We start from the raw sequence: 17,403 nt of genomic DNA on the forward strand, positions 1-17,403 counted from the left end.
ATCACTACAAAACTTATTGTATGACCTCTTATACACTATATTAGGCCCTACCTTTGGAACTTTGGTTTTCATAGATATGGTTATTATATTGTGATCAATACATCCTGTAGATTTGGATACTGCTTTAAAGCACATTTCTCCAGCATTAGTGAAGATGTGATCAATACGTTTCATTCCTGTGCTGTTTGTAACAACCCTGGTAGGTTGACTGACTGGTTACATTTAGATGTTTTTGTTGTTGAGTGGGCAGCTTGATGAGAACCAGTCAATGTTTCACATATTATCCAGATACTGACTGTTAGCACTTGGTGGTCTATAGCAGCTTCCCAACAGAATGGGCTTTAGGTGAGGCAGATGAACCTGTAGCCATATTACTTCAACAGTATTTAACATTAGATCAACTCTAAGCTTTACAGGAATGTGGTTCTGAATATAGACCGCAACACCGCCTCCGTTGGCATTTCTGTCTTTTCGGTAGATGTTATAACCATGTATTGCTACCACTGTATCATCAAATGTATTATCTAAGTGAGTTTCAGAGAGAGTCAGAATATGAATTTCATCTGTTACAAGCTAGTTATTGACTTCATGGACCTTGTTTATTCGACTACACATGTTAATATGGGCTATTTTTTAGCACTTTTTTGGGTTGCTTGATTGTTTTTAATGCTTATCAGGTAGACTTACTCATGTTATTTACATTGGAGATGATAGTGCAGGGTGAGCTGCACAAAGTGGTCTTCTTACTAGGGCACACCGGTAGACATGCTGGTTAAGTGTGGCTTTGAATTTGAAATAAATCACTGACAGTAACGAGCAAAGCACCCCCACACCACCTTCATTGCTTCACGGTGGGAACCACACATGCGGAGATCATCCGTTCACCCACACCACGTGTCACGGCGATTGGAACCAAAAGGACAGACCAAAGGACAGATTTCCACTGGTCTAATGTCCATTGCTTGTGTTTTTTGGCCCAAGCAATTCTCTTCTTCATATTGGTGACCTTTAGTAGTGGTTTCCTTGCAGCAATTCGACCATGAAGGCCTGATTCACGCAGTCTCCTCTGAACAGTTGATGTTGAGATGTCTGTTACTTGAACTCTGTGAAGCATTTCTTTGGGCTGCAATCTGAGGTGCACTTGACTCTAATGAACTAATGAACTTATCCTCTGCAGCAGAGGTAACTCTGGGTCTTCCTTTCCTGTGGCGGTCCTCATGAGAGCCAGTTTCATCATAGCGCTGGATGGTTTTTGTGACTGCACTTGAAGAAACTTTCAATGTTCTTCAAATGTTCCGTATTGAGTGACCTTCATGTCTTAAAGTAATGATGGACTGTCATTTCTCTTTGCTTATTTGAGCTGTTTTTGTCATAATATGGACTTGGTATTTTACCAAATAGGGCTATCTCCTGTATACCACCCCTACTTTGTCAAAACACAGGTGATTGGCTCAAATGCATTAAGAAGGAAAGAAATTCCACAAATGAACTTTTAACAAGGCACACCTGTTAATTGAAATGCATTCCAGGTGACTTCCTCATGAAGCTGGATGAGAGAATGCAAAGCTTTCATCAAGGCAAAAGGTGACTACTTTGAAAAATCTAAAATATATTTTTGATGTCTTCACTATTATTCTACAATGTAGAAAATAGTAAAAATAAAGAGAACCCCTTGAATGAGTAGGTGTGTCCAAACTTTTGACTGGTACTGTATATTACGCCAACTGCCTGGTTCTTCTGATGTTGTTCACACAGGAGATCATGTTGAGACATTCTCTACATCCAGAGAGCAACAGCAGGAAGATCACAGAGCTAAGAGGTTTCACCACTGCCCACATTGTGAGGAGAATTTTCCAATTCTATCAAAGCTAAAAGTACACCTAAAAATACACACAGGAGAGAATCTGTATTCCTGTACTGACTGTAGGAAGAGATTCACAACATCAAGGGCTCTGACACTTCATCAGAGAGTGCACACAGGAGTGAAGCCTTACTCCTGCTCGTACTGTGGAAAATGCTTCACAACATCATCTGAGTTAACAGTTCATCAGAGAACACACACTGGAGAAAAGCCTTATATCTGCTCTGACTGTGGGAAGAGTTTCTCCCACCTGTGTAACTTTAAAGCACACCAACGTATACATGCAGGAGAGAAGCCGTACTCCTGCTCTGACTGTGGGAAGAGTTTCTCTCAACAGAACCATTTAAAATCACACCAACGTATACACACAGGAGAGAAGCCTTACTTCTGCTCTGACTGTAGGAAGAGTTTCTCCCACCTGTGTAACTTTAAAGCACACCAGCGTATACATGCAGGAGAGAAGCCGTACTCCTGCTCTGACTGTGGGAAGAGTTTCTCTCAACAGAACCATTTAAAATCACACCAACGTATACACACAGGAGAGAAGCCTTACTACTGCTCTGACTGTGGGAAGAGTTTCTCTCGATTGGATACCTTAAAATCACATGAACGTATACATACAGGAAAGAAGCGTTACTACTGCTCTGACTGTAGGAAGAGTTTCTCCCACCAGGGTAGCTTAAAAAAACACCAACGTATACACACAGGAGAGAAGCCTTACTCCTGCTGTGACTGTGGAAAATGCTTCACAGCATCATTTGATCTAAAAGTTCATCAGAGAACACACACTGGAGAAAAGCCTTACATCTGCTCTGACTGTGGGAAGAGTTTCTCTCAACAGAACAACTTAAAAACACACCAACGTATACATAAAGGAGAGATGCCTCATCAGTTCTCTCAGACCAGCTAAGATTAAAATCACTCCATCACTCAATTTTCATCTCATTGCTTGACTTGGACTGAAATAGGTGCCGGTACTGTTTTATATTTAGCTTCCACCACATACATCATTCATAAGTAAATGATCTGTTATAAAATATAAATTGCTATGTGGTATTCACTGGACTTAAACTTCATTGTGTTCTGTGACATTTTAATCACTGTGTTTTAGAGATGATCTCTTTTATCTATGTATGTTTCTACTGTGAGGTTAACACACGTCTAGCAGCTTTAATTAGCCTGGCATAGGTTGTTATTCTATTCCTATTATACGGTAATTCATCAGTTCTGCCCCACAAAGGAAAACGTCAATAAACTCACTGATGTACTTTATGGTCTGCAGATTCAATTTGTTATAGTTTCCATATTGTTGGAGAGTCAGGGGTTGTACACTGTTATTAAAATAACAAGAATGATCAAATTTCATCTGTCAATAGTTATTTTTTTTACGACTACAGAATTTTCAGTTTCAGAGAAGTATTTTTAACTATTGGACAAGTAAAGATAATTTGGACAAAAAAAGATAATGTCAAGCCCTGACATACTTAATTAAGAAGGTACAAACTGCACTTTATATACTAAAGTATGTGGACACCCCTTTAAATTAGTGGATTCGGCTATTTCAGCCACACACGTTGCTGACAGGTGTATAAAATCGAGCACACCGCCATGCAATCTCCATAGACAAACATTGACAGTAGAATGGCCTTACTGAAGAGCTCAGTGACTTTCAAAGTGGCACCGTCATAGGGTGCCACCTTTCCAACAAGTCAGTTTGTCAAATTTCTGCCGTGCTAGAGCTGCCCCAGTCAACTGTAAGTGCTGCTCTTGTGAAGTGGAAACATCTACGAGCAACAAGGTCTCAGCCGCAAAGTGGTAGCGCATAAAAATTGTCTGTCCTCGGTTGCAACACTCACTACCAAGTTCCAAACTGCCTCTGGAAGCAACGTCAGCACAATAACTGTTTGTCGGGAGCTTCAATGAAATGGGTTTCCATGGCCGAACAGCCACACACAAGCCTAAGATCACCATGCACAATGCTAAGCGTCGCTGGAGTGTTGTAAAGCTCGCCGCCATTGGACTCTGGAGCAGTGGAAACGCGTTCTCTGGAATGATAAATCACGCCTTACCATCTGGCAGTCCGACGGAAGAATCTGGGTTTGGCAGATGCTAGGAGAACGCTACCTGCCCGAATACATAGTGCCAACTGTAAAGTTTGGGGGAGGAGGAATAATGATCTGGGGTTGTTTTTCATGGTTCGGGCAAAACCCCTTAGTTCTAGTGAGGGGAAATCTAACACTACAGTATACAATGACATTCTAGACAATTCTGTGCTTCCAAATTTGTGGCAACAGTTTGGGCAAGGGCCTTTCCTGTTTCAGTATGATGATGCCCCCGTGCACAAAGCGAGGTCCATACTGAAATGGTTTGTCAAGATCAGTGTGGAAGAATTTGACTGGCCTGCACAGGGCTCTGACCTCAACCCCATAAAACACCTCTGGGATGAATTGGAACGCAGACTGCGAGCCAGGCCTAATCGCCCAACATCAGTGTCCGACCTCGCTAATGCTCTTTTGGCTGAATGGAAGCAAGTCCCCGCAATGTTCCAACATCTAGTGGAAAGCCTTCCCTGAAGAGTGGAGGCTGTTATAACAGCAAAGGGGGGGGGGACCAACTTCATATTAATGTCCATGAGATGGAATGAGATATTCAACTTTTGGTCATGTTGTGTATTTTTTTTATTGTGTTACAAAACAAAGAACAACAAAACATGTTGGTTGCATAAGTATTCACCCCCCAAGTCAATACCTAGTAGAAGCACCTTTGGCAGTAATTACAGCTGTGAGTCTTTTTGGGTAAGTCTTTAAGAACTTTGCATATCTGAATCCTGCAATTTTTGCCAATTTTTCTTGGGAAAATGTCTTAAGTGCTATCAAGTTAGATGGGGAACATTAGTCAACTGCAATTTGAAAGTCTTGCCACAGATTCTCAATTGGATTCATGTCTTGCCTTTTTTCTCGTCAGGCTTCCATAAAGCCCAGCTTTGTGGAATGTCCAGTGAGTAGTTGTCCCGTGGACGGTTTCTCCCGTCTCAGCTGTGGATCTCTCCAGCTCTTTCATAGTTACCATTGGCCTCTTGGTTGCTTCTCGGTCTAATACCTTCCTTACCCGGTCACTGAGTTTTGGTGGACGGCCTTCTCTAGTCAGAAGTAGCGGTTGTGCCATATTCTTTCCATTTTTTATATTTTTTTATAATGGATTTAACAGTGAGTTCTTGACCTACTGATGGTGTGGCTGCTATGACAACGGGCTGTTCAGACTGTACTCAGGCCTGTACTGACATGTGTAGCTGTAGGGTTCCCTATAAAGTGCATAGGGCCCAGGTCAAAAGTTGTGTATTGAGTTCAACACATTGTTCATTTTCAGATACTTTCCGTTTTCCTTCTCCTATCCAGATCCAACCTTGAAGCATAATTAATCTACCCAGTATATGATAGCCATCTTCAATGAATCCTGAGCATGAATTCATTAGTTGTAATTACAGATTTCATATGGGGAGAGGCCACAGAACAGGGGATGAGGAGGAGGAGGAGGAAGGCTCCACAGAACAGGGGGCCCGGAGGAGGAGGGCTCCACAGAACAGGAGGCCCGGAGGAGGAGGGCTCCACAGAACAGGGGATGAGGAGGAGGGCTCCACAGAACAGGGGATGAGGAGGAGGAGGGCTCCACAGAACAGGGGATGAGGAGGAGGGCTCCACAGAACAGGAGGCCCGGAGGAGGAGGGCTCCACAGAACAGGGGATGAGGAGGAGGGCTCCACAGAACAGGAGGCCCGGAGGAGGAGGGCTCCACAGAACAGGGGATGAGGAGGAGGGCTCCACAGAACAGGTGATGAGGAGGAGGGCTCCACAGAACAGGGGATGAGGAGGAGGGCTCCACAGAACAGGGGATGAGGAGGAGGGCTCCACAGAACAGGGGATGAGGAGGAGGAGGGCTCCACAGAACAGGGGATGAGGAGGAGGGTTCCACAGAACAGGAGGCCCGGAGGAGGAGGGCTCCACAGAACAGGGGGCCCGGAGGAGGAGGGCTCCACAGAACAGGGGGCCCGGAGGAGGAGGGCTCCACAGAACAGGATGCCCGGAGGAGGAGGGCTCCACAGAACAGGGGGCCCGGAGGAGGAGGGCTCCACAGAACAGGATGCCCGGAGGAGGAGGGCTCCACAGAACAGGAGGTCCGGAGGAGGAGGAGGGCTCCACAGAACAGGAGGTCCGGAGGAGGAGGGCTCCACAGAACAGGAGGCCCGGAGGAGGAGGAGGAGGGCTCCACAGAACAGGAGGCCCGGAGGAGGAGGGCTCCACAGAACAGGGGATGAGGAGGAGGAGGGCTCCACAGAACAGATTCAATCAAATTTATCCTGCATCTGTCGCTCTCTCTCTCTCTATTTCCCTCGCTGTCCCTCTCCCCTCCCCTCTCTCCATTCCCCCATCCTCTCTCTGTCACTCCCTGTCTTCCTCTCTCCCTCCATCTTTCTCGATCTCTCCCTCTCTCTCGTAACAACCATGTTAATTCAAGTAGTTGAACAATCAGGTGTTCTCTCTCAGTAAAGTAGAGGAGTAATCTGCCGGAGGCTGAGCACTTCATATGATCTGAACCAGACAAACTATTCAATTCCTACTGCTTGACCGTGTGTTTAATTCAAATAATCAGCACAAGGTACGAAGTCTATCAGACTATGGTCCCTGGTCAAAACAAGTAGTGAAGTCAGAGCTTGATTACAACCAAAAAGCGTTTATTTGGCTCCTTCAGTTATAGCTTGACCAGTAAAAATAAGAACATGAACTCGGGGAAAAAAAGAAACGTCTCTTTTTCAGGACCCTGTCTTTCAAAGATAGTACCCTTATTGGCCTTCTTGCAACACCTGAGTTAAGAAAATATTTACTAAATAAACTAATGCAAGATATTGAATGCCAACCACCATTAAACCGACCCGAGAAGAAGTCCTGTTGCGCTTTGATAGTCGGGGAACAGGAAGTTCCGGGCAGGCTCCAGACACAATTGTTCTCTGAAGACGATAGCTTGTGTGTCTGTTTCAAAAGTATTACTAAAGGTATGCATTAGCACGTTTAAACTTTCTAATACCGAAAGAACATGTCGTAACATGTTAGGTAACAAATCCGTCAAGGTATTATCGCGTTTGTTAAAGGTTTTATGACGTGTTATTTTTGTGCTAAACCGAGTGAATGAAGAACGTGATTTAAATATACTTTTAGAAGTCACATTTAGCTAACTAGCTAAGTTTAGACTGGGTTTGTCAGAGTGAATGAATCTACATTGACGAAATAATCTAATTTCATAAAGAATCAATTTATTTTAGATTTCTGAGTTCGTTTGACATGTATTTTATTTGATATGTGTTCAGGAGCTGGTAAAATGGCGGCGCCTCTCGGTCTGAGTCAATAGACTTGCAGGCAGTGCAGATGCACCAGAGAGACAATTTCAGGGTTGTTCTACTGTTTAGAAGCAGAATGTCATGTTCATCTGATTTCTACATGTCACTGTAACAATATTCACACACATTCCGTTTCTATATTTATCTAGAATTGTTACTATAATATGAATGGGAAATACAATCGGTTTTTGTGAGTGAAGTAAGTACCTGTTTATTTAGTAATTTGTGAATTTAGGAAGTCTACTATAGATTAACTGCACTTAGGTAGTGAACATTATTTTTAATAAGGACATCTGAAAGGAAAATAGACATAAACCCTCCCTGAACGCTGAAAATTAAAAAAGTATCCCCTGTAGCCAAAATAATTATGAAAACAAAGTGGATAGTAGAGAACATGTTTACCCTCACTTCTTGGACAGAACAGAGCCTTTAGATATGCCATTTTAGAAACTGTTCTTCATCCTGTAAGCATTGCATGGCAACGCAGGAATTTTGATATCACACAGGGCTGCGGGCCAGGAGGTTGTGGGTTCACAGACCACTGTGAACAAGAGTAAGGGTGGATAGATCTCTTTTATGGTAAAATCATCCCATGAATCTATCATCGTATTTGCAGGTCTGAGAAAAAAACAGCCTTTTATAAACATTTCATGCAAGTCTAGGTCATTTTACGTATTAGCAGAATGTTTTAATACCACACAGGCTAAGAATGGACAGAGAGGCCTGTGTGTTCATCTTATATTTCTCCAATGCCAAATCAATGTGTCTCGTTTACAACGAAACTGTCCCGGTTTACTAATAATTACATGTGAGACCATCTGATCCTGGTACTTTAATTAGTTAGGCCTAACTCTCCACTCCAGACAGAATAAAAGCCAATTCATGTTTGATCCCAAAATGTGTTGGGAAGCTTCTAAGGGAGGGTGTGACACAATTTCTGAACCCACGGAGGTAGAGGTCAAATCAAGCTCCTAACGCATCGCCGTGTGCCTCTTCAAGTTTTGTAACAATGTGAAGGGCTCCGCATTGACATGATTGGTGGGGTGGGAGGCCCAGTATAAACTCTAACTCACTTCCTTGACAACAGCTCTGCTCCGTTAAGCGCAATAAGTATGAAAGCCCTGATGTCTGCAGAGGATGCATCTGCAGTAAATGCTGTATGGCCACTTCAGACATCGGATGGACCATCCAGAGTCTTTTAGCAGAGAAATGTAAATCTCTAACTGCTGGCTACTCTCATTCTGTGTCTTTAACCCAACAAGTATTTCCCTAAAAGCTGTCTGGGTTTAAACATCTTCTATTGTACAGAAAGTGAATAGCTTAATACATTGGTAGTGACAGAATTAGATTAGTGAGATTTGTGTATTTCTTTTTGTTTTGTCTCCTGGGCTATAGAAGGTTGTATCTCAGCCTCTGATTGTCAAAGAAACGAAGTCACGTTTTTCCTGGTTATTTTTCAGCTTGTTTCTAGCATAAAGCAGTGCTGACCAAAACACTTATACATCCCTTGATATAATCAGATCAGTTAGATTTTCTTCATGTTAATCTAACAAGGTGTAGGCCTGTGCTTTTTGACATCTTCAATAAAAGAGGCCTATGGCATAACCCCTCAAGTGGAGTCTGGGTTTTAACCCAACAGCCCTTCACTGACATGGAGGTAGGCTATTTAAAGAGTGCATGGTGGGTGGAGGAATAGGCTAGTCCGCAAGCAAGATAGTGTATTTTTGGGGGGACTAGGTCTAATCAACAACAACAAAATGTGAAGAAGCCTTTCACTCTCTTCCTCAACTGCCACCATAGGCCGACACAGCACAGCCATTGGTTAGGATAGGCCGACACAGCACAGCCATTGGTTAGGATAGGCCGACACAGCACAGCCATTGGTTAGGATAGGCCGACACAGCACAGCCATTGGTTAGGATAGGCCGACACAGCACAGCCATTGGTTAGGATAGGCCGACACAGCACAGCCAGTGGTTAGGATAGGCCGACACAGCACAGCCATTGGTTAGGATAGGCCGACACAGCACAGCCATTGGTTAGGATAGGCCGACACAGCACAGCCATTGGTTAGGATAGGCCGACACAGCACAGCCATTGGTTAGGATAGGTCGACACAGCACAGCCATTGGTTAGGATAGGCCGACACAGCACAGCCATTGGTTAGGATAGGCCGACACAGCACAGCCATTGGTTAGGATAGGCCGACACAGCACAGCCATTGGTTAGGATAGGCCGACACAGCACAGCCATTGGTTAGGATAGGCCGACACAGCACAGCCATTGGTTAGGATAGGCCGACACAGCACAGCCATTGGTTAGGATAGGCCGACACAGCACAGCCATTGGTTAGGATAGGCCGACACAGCACAGCCATTGGTTAGGATAGGCCGACACAGCACAGCCATTGGTTAGGATAGGCCGACACAGCACAGCCATTGGTTAGGATAGGCCGACACAGCACAGCCATTGGTTAGGATAGGCCGACACAGCACAGCCATTGGTTAGGATAGGTCGACACAGCACAGCCATTGGTTAGGATAGGTCGACACAGCACAGCCATTGGTTAGGATAGGTCGACACAGCACAGCCATTGGTTAGGATAGGTCGACACAGCACAGCCATTGGTTAGGATAGGCCGACACAGCACAGCCATTGGTTAGGATAGGCCGACACAGCACAGCCATTGGTTAGGATAGGCCGACACAGCACAGCCATTGGTTAGGATAGGCCGACACAGCACAGCCATTGGTTAGGATAGGCCGACACAGCACAGCCATTGGTTAGGATAGGCCGACACAGCACAGCCATTGGTTAGGATAGGCCGACACAGCACAGCCATTGGTTAGGCACCATTAAAAAAAATCACGTTTTGGCTCAACAAGCAGAGCAAGTCGGGGCTCACGGTTGGAATAACCTTTTGTAGTGTGTAATGCAGCCTAGTTGTATTTACACCATCCCAGCAACTGTCTTAGAAATACAGTATAACTTGATATTGTGAGCCCAGCAGAGAATCAGAGATGAGGGGCGGTATCGGCCACACATTGATATATTTAAGCGTTAAGGCCAGAGGGGGTTTGTGATATGGCCAATATACCACGGCTAAGGGCTGTTGTGGAGTGCCTGGATACAGTCCTTATCCCTGATATATTGGACATATACCACAAACCCTTGAGGTGCCTTATTGCTATTATAAACTGGTTACCAATGTAATTAGAACAGTAAAAAGTAATGTTTTGTCATACCCGCGGCTGTCAGCCAATCAGCGTTCAGGGTTCGATCCACCCAGTTTATAAAGCCTAATAAGCAACTAATTCTTAAACACTGAGAAATATTGACATTTCATCAATTATAAATGACAGGACCCTCTTCTGGACTAGATTAAAACAATACTAAACCCTCCCCTTGACTGATATTGAAAAAGCATAACCCTCATTTTCCTCCAGGTAATCATTCTGTACATTTAGATCCATCTCTCGTGTAATTTAAAGGGTGAATTTTGTCTAATGATTTGAATGAATGTTTTGTTGTCAATGTTTAGCTACCTGATCTGTTGAAATTAGACAATTGAACAACAAAAAGAGAATATATTTTGAGGATAAACAATGTGCCAGAACTGTCAAGATTGTTTTCTGTTTGTCTTTATTACTACAGGCTGACTCAGATTAATTCTGAGGCCGGTAACATCAACAGTGAAGACAAACCCAGCCTGCCTCTCTCCTTCCACACTGAGTCCAAACCTACAGTCACTGGGTCCTGATTGTGACAGTGGAGCCCAGTTTGCACTGCAGGATCCAGAGATGGCATCAGTGAAGCTGGAAGACTGCAGTCAAACACTGGAGCTGAATGTCAACATTAAAGATGAAGAAGAGGAGGAGAAGATTAGGACAACTGTTAATCATGGTAAGAGCTGGTTCTATCTATAAGTTATCTTCATAAATTATACCTCCATAAGTTATGACCCAGTCTATTGCTAGGTTGAATTCTGTAATTCTGACATCACACATCCCTGAACAACTGGGCTATCTGGAGTGATCAGAGAGTAGACTAAAGAAGTGAAGTAGACAAACTGCCAGTGTTTTAAAGTTCTATGAAATGAGTCTGTGTAGTTACTAACCCTTGTGATAGTGAGTGGAGGATGATATGAAATGAGTCTGTGTAGTTACTAACCCTTGTGATAGTGAGAGGAGGATGATATGAAATGAGTCTGTGTAGTTACTAACCCTTGTGATAGTGAGTGGAGGATGATATGAAATGAGTCTGTGTAGTTACTAACCCTTGTGATAGTGAGTGGAGGATGATATGAAATGAGTCTGTGTAGTTACTAACCCTTGTGATAGTGAGAGGATGATGATATGAAATGAGTCTGTGTAGTTACTAACCCTTGTGATAGTGAGTGGAGGATGATATGAAATGAGTCTGTGTAGTTACTAACCCTTGTGATAGTGAGAGGAGGATGATATGAAATGAGTCTGTGTAGTTACTAACCCTTGTGATAGTGAGAGGAGGATGATATGAAATGAGTCTGTGTAGTTACTAACCCTTGTGATAGTGAGTGGAGGATGATATGAAATGAGTCTGTGTAGTTACTAACCCTTGTGATAGTGAGTGGAGGATGATATGAAATGAGTCTGTGTAGTTACTAACCCTTGTGATAGTGAGTGGAGGATGATATGAAATGAGTCTGTGTAGTTACTAGGAGGATGATTATGGATAATTATTTTCACTCATTTTGCCTTGGACTGTTACCAGGGTTCGGGTCAATTCCAGATATTTTGGGAAATACACTGAAATTCCAATTCTCTTCAATGCCTTTCAATTAACAAAATGTGAAATTGGAATTTGGTTTACTTTCTGAATGGACTGTTATTTAAATGGAATTGACCCCAACCCTGGCTGTTACCCACTGTTAGAATAATTGTATTCCCCTGTTTTGTACAGCCTACTGATATGAGTATATATGTCACCCAGTACAGCCAGAAGAGGACTGGCCACCCCTCAGAGCCTGGTTCCTTTCTAGGTTCCTGCCTTCTAGGGAATTATTCTAGCCACTGTGCTTCTACTTCTGCATTGCTTGCTGTTTGGGGTTTTAGGCAGGGTTGCTGTAAAGCACTTACATGTCAAATGTATTTTATGAAACCCTTTTTACATCAGTAGTTGTCACAAAGTGCTTAACAGAAACCCAGCCTAAAATCCCCAAAGAGCAAGTAATGCAGATGTAGCTTCATAAAATAAGTACAGTACCAGTCAAAAGTTTGGACACACTGTTAGGGTTCGTTCCTTACTTCCTGCCTTGTCAATCATTGGTTCATTGGTGAAATTAGTATTATGACAATATCTTTAATTAAATCATTCAAAAACCTTTATTAATGCAATTGCAGACAGAAGTTGACAAACAGGAACATAGCATGCATGTTTCTGAGTAAGTTCTGCATCAAACAAAAGGTCTCCAGTTGTTTTATTAAACCCTAAGTCGCGCCCTGATGATGTCACTGCCTACGTTATCATCCTCTACTCCTGGGACCAGAACCAGCCTACAAAGCTGTATAAACAGGGCCTTTATTGTTAGCTAAACACTTAGCAGTAAATGTCCCCTTCCCCCAAAGTTGATTTATTGTGGAATATTTGCCTAGTCTTATCTCCTTCACTCCGCTGCAGAGTTCTGTCTAACTCACACATTTCTAAGAGGGGCCTCTTTATAATGAGGCAGAGAGAGAGAAAACTAAAATACAACTGTAGAACAATACTAAACTTCTACAATGAATATATATATATATTGTTAATCTGTAGTCTAAAACCATATAAATGTAAGGAGGGAGGGGGTCTTATAACCCCTCCCCTTCTATTAATATAACATAAGCATAATCAATTATTCTAATACATCAAACATTTGTACAGCCCCAAATCATGATCCCTAGGTGAATCCTGACAACACCTACTCATTCAAGGGTTTTCCTTTATTTTTTACTATTTTCTACATTGTAGAATAATAGTTAAGACATCAAAACTATGAAATAACACATATGGAATCATGTAGTAACCAAAATAGTGTTAACCTCTCTAGGGTAGGGGGCAGTATTTTCACATCCGGATAAAAAACGTACCCGATTTAATCTGGTTATTACTACTGCCCAGAAACTAGGATATGCATATAATAGAAAACACCCTAAAGTTTCTAAAACTGTTTGAATGGTGTCTGTGAGTATAACAGAACTCGTATGGCAGGCAAAAACCTGAGAAGATTCTGTACAGGAAGTGCCCTCTCTGACCATCTCTTGGCCTTCTACACTCTCTTTATTGAAAACAAAGGATCTCTGCTGTAACGTGACACTTTCTGAGGCTCCCATAGGCTCTCAGAAGGCACCAGAACGTTGAATGATGACTTTGCAGTCCATGGCTGAAAAACAGTAGCGCATTTGGTAAGTGGTCGATCTGACAACAATGAGACGGGCGTGCACATGAAGAGTCCATTTTAGATTTTGAGTCTTTGAACGGAAAGGACGTCTCCCGGTCGGAATATTATCGCTTTTTTACGAGAAAAATCGCATAAAAATAGATTTTAAACAGCGTTTGACATGCTTCGAAGTACGGTAATGGAATATTTTGAAATTTTTTGTCACGATACGCGTCCGCGCGTCACCGTTCGGATAGTGTCTTGAACGCAAGAACAAAACAGAGGATATTTGAACATAACTATGGATTATTTTGAACCAAAACAACATTTGTGGATGAAGTAGAAGTCCTTGGAGTGCATTCTGACGAAGAACAGCAAAGGTAATCCAATTTTTCTTATAGTAAATCTGAGTTTGGTGAGTGCCAAACTTGGTGGGTGTCAAAATAGCTAGCCTGTGATGGCGAGCTATCTACTCAGAATATTGCAAAATGTGCTTTTGCCGAAAAGCTATTTTAAAATCGGACACCGCGATTGCATAAAGGAGTTCTGTATCTATAATTCTTAAAATAATTGTTATGTTTTTTGTGAACGTTTGTCGTGAGTAATTTAGTAAATTCACAGGAAGTTTGCGGTGGGTATGCTAGTTCTGAACGTCACATGCTAATGTAAAAAGCTGGTTTTTGATATAAATATGAACTTGATTGAACAAAACATGCATGTATTGTATAACATAATGTCCTAGGAGTGTCATCTGATGAAGATCATCAAAGGTTAGTGCTGCATTTAGCTGTGGTTTTGGTTTTTGTGACATTATATGCTAGCTTGAAAAATGGGTGTCTGATTATTTCTGGCTGGGTAATCTGCTGACATAATCTAATGTTTTGCTTTCGTTGTAAAGCCTTTTTGAAATCGGACAGTGTGGTTAGATTAACGAGAGTCTTGTCTTTAAAATGGTGTAAAATAGTCATATGTTTGAGAAATTGAAGTAATAGCATTTCTAAGGTATTTGAATATCGCGCCACGGGATTCCACTGGCTGTTGAGGAGGTGGGACGATTTCGTCCCACATACCCTAGAGAGGTTAAACAAATCAAAATATATTTTATCTTTTGTATTCTTCAAAGTAGCCACCCTTTGCCTTGATGACAACTTTGCACGCTTTTGGTATTACAATGTAGAAAATTGTTAAAGAAAAACCCTTGAATGAGTAGGTGTGTCCAAACTTTTGACTGGTACTGTATATCACACCAACTGACTGGTTCTTCTGATGTTGCTCACACAGGAGACCATGTTGAGATATTCTCTACATCCAGAGAGCAACAGCAGGAAGATCACAGAGCTAAGAGGTCTCACCACTGCCCACATTGTGAGGAGATTTTCCCATTTCTATCAAAGCTAAAAATACACTTAAAAATCCACACAGGAGAGAATCTGTATTCCTGTACTGACTCTGGGGAGAGATTCACAACATCAAAGGCTCTGACAATTCATCGGAGAGTGCACACAGAAGAGAAACCTTACTCCTGCTCGAACTGTGGGAAGAGTTTCTCTCAACAGACCAACTTAAAAAAACACCAACGTCTACACACAGGAGAGAAGCCGTACTCCTGCTGTGACTGTGGAAAATGCTTCACAACATCATCTGAGCTAACAGTTCATCAGAGAACACACACTGGAGAGAAGCCTTACATCTGCTCTAACTGTGGGAAGAGTTTCTCCCACCAGGGTAGCTTAAAAGCACACCAACGTATACATACAGGAGAGAAGCCATACTCCTGCTCTGACTGTGGAAAGAATTTCTCCCGATTGGGTACCCTAAAATTGCATAAACGTATACATACAGGAATTAAGCCTTACTTCTGCTCTGACTGTAGGAAGAGTTTCTCCCACCAGGGTAGCTTTAAAGCACACCAATGTATATGTACAGGAGAGAAGCCGTACTCCTGCTGTGACTGTGGGAAGAATTTCTCCCGTTTGGGTACCTTAAAATCGCATGAATATATACATACAGGAAAGAAGCCTTACTACTGCTCCGACTGTGGGAAGAGTTTCTTTCAACGGAACCATTTAAAATCACATGAACGTATACACATAGAAAAGAAGGCATACTCCTGCTCTGACTGTAGAAAATGCTTCACAACATCGTATGATCTAAAAGTTCATCAGAGAACACACACTGGAGAAAAGCCTTACGTCTGCTCTGACTGTGGGAAGAGTTTCTCTCAACAGAGCAGCTTCAAGAAACACCAACGTCTACACACAGGAGAGAAGCCTTACTCCTGCTGTGACTGTGGAAAATGCTTCACAACATCATCTGATCTAAAAGTTCACCAGAGAACACACACTGGAGAAAAGCCTTACATCTGCTCTGACTGTGGGAAGAGTTTCTCTCAACAGAGCAGCTTCAAGAAACACCAACGTCTACACACAGGAGAGAAGCCTTACTCCTGCTGTGACTGTGGAAAATGCTTCACAACATCATTTGATCTAAGAGTTCATCTGAGAACACACACTGGAGAAAAGCCTTACATCTGCTCTGACTGTGGGAAGAGTTTCTCTCAACAGAACCATTTAAACACACATCAACGTATACACACAGGAGAGAAGCCTTACTACTGCTCTGTCTGTGGGAAGAGTTTCTCTCAAGAGAGCAACTTAAAAACACACCAACGTATACATAAAGGAGAGAAGCCTCGTCAGTTCTCTCAGACCAGCTAAGATAAAAATTAAGTGGTGGAGTGATTTTAATCTCATTGCTTGACTTGGACTGAAATAGGTGCCGGAACTCATTTTGGGGGAAACCCTTTTGGACAATCAGAGCCTTACAAACGTGCTGCGGGAAAAGCCGCACACCCTTCCTAAGAAGGTCTGGTTCCGACAGATAAACGGCGAACGAAGGCATTCACATGTAAATACATTCATGATTTCTTACTCCAAACGGGCGGCGATTAGTCTGCAAAGTATATGATTACTGTGAGAATAGTTTCTAAAATATATCAATGATAAGTGTCGCTTTCTCTCTCTCTCTCCTTTTGTAAAAAAAACTCCACTATATTGTGTCAGTCCGCTAGGGACCTTTTCTTATGTATTAAGTGTGTATGTTTATCCTGTGTTATCATTTAGTTAGCTAGTAAATAAATATTTTAACCAATTTGTATAGTGCTGAATCATAAGTAAGGCTGGGGTTTTTGCAGATGCAGAAGGTTACCACTGTACAGAATGATGATATGAGACGAGGTTATGATTAATATGTTGACTGTTTTATGGTTGTGATAGGTAAATACCTTTTTAGAGTTTAATTCGGGAGATGTTAACTCTTTTAAACAACCGCTCCCATGGTGCCCCAAATTCCTAATGAGTTAATTGTTACATGATTAATTTAATCGAGTAACAATTAAAACGTTTGTTGATTTAGGTACATAACACTCATCAGATTAATGAAAGTAAAGTCACAACAATTGTGTGTGGGTTTCTCGTCAGTCTGGATGCAATTCGGCTACCAAAAGCGCCAACAGTGAGCGACGTCATCAGCACTCCCACAAGTCTCCAGAAAACTTGTTTTGTGACCGAGAGGCACCTTTTCAGTATAACGTTAGAGGAAATACGTTCCTCGCATGTGAGGAATTTGTTTGCTGGCCTCAAATGCTAGTCAACTAGCTAATATTTAGAACAAAATGTTTTTGTTTGGCTAGTTTTGCTAACCCGTTTGCAATCTCTTTAGCATTGCTTTCTAGCTACAGAGGCTAGTTAGCTACAGTAGT

General features: G+C 42.4%; 1 protein-coding gene across 4 annotated transcripts in view; it reads left to right on the plus strand.

The window, feature by feature from the left end:
* The window catches only part of LOC115179514 (zinc finger protein 239-like), a 37,602-nt gene extending 20,663 nt beyond the window's left edge, over positions 1-16,939 (plus strand). Inside the window, exons 1-2 of one of the 4 annotated variants that reach the window (XR_003872928.1) lie at positions 6,823-6,907; positions 10,904-11,022. Coding sequence is in view for 2 of the 4 variants with exons in the window: in XM_029741113.1 (XP_029596973.1) it covers positions 12,200-12,269; positions 14,925-16,360 (1,506 nt within the window). In the remaining 2 variants the exon portion in view is untranslated. Of the gene's footprint in view, positions 1-1,755; positions 3,222-6,822; positions 6,908-10,903; positions 12,270-14,924 lie in introns of those variants that run through there. The other 3 variants (XM_029741113.1, XR_003872930.1, XM_029741114.1) reach the window with 3 other exon arrangements.
* The last annotated feature ends 464 nt before the right edge of the window (positions 16,940-17,403 follow it).

The sequence above is a fragment of the Salmo trutta genome, chromosome 39, assembly GCF_901001165.1.
Source record: "Salmo trutta chromosome 39, fSalTru1.1, whole genome shotgun sequence".
Classification (NCBI taxonomy): Eukaryota; Metazoa; Chordata; class Actinopteri; order Salmoniformes; family Salmonidae; genus Salmo; species Salmo trutta.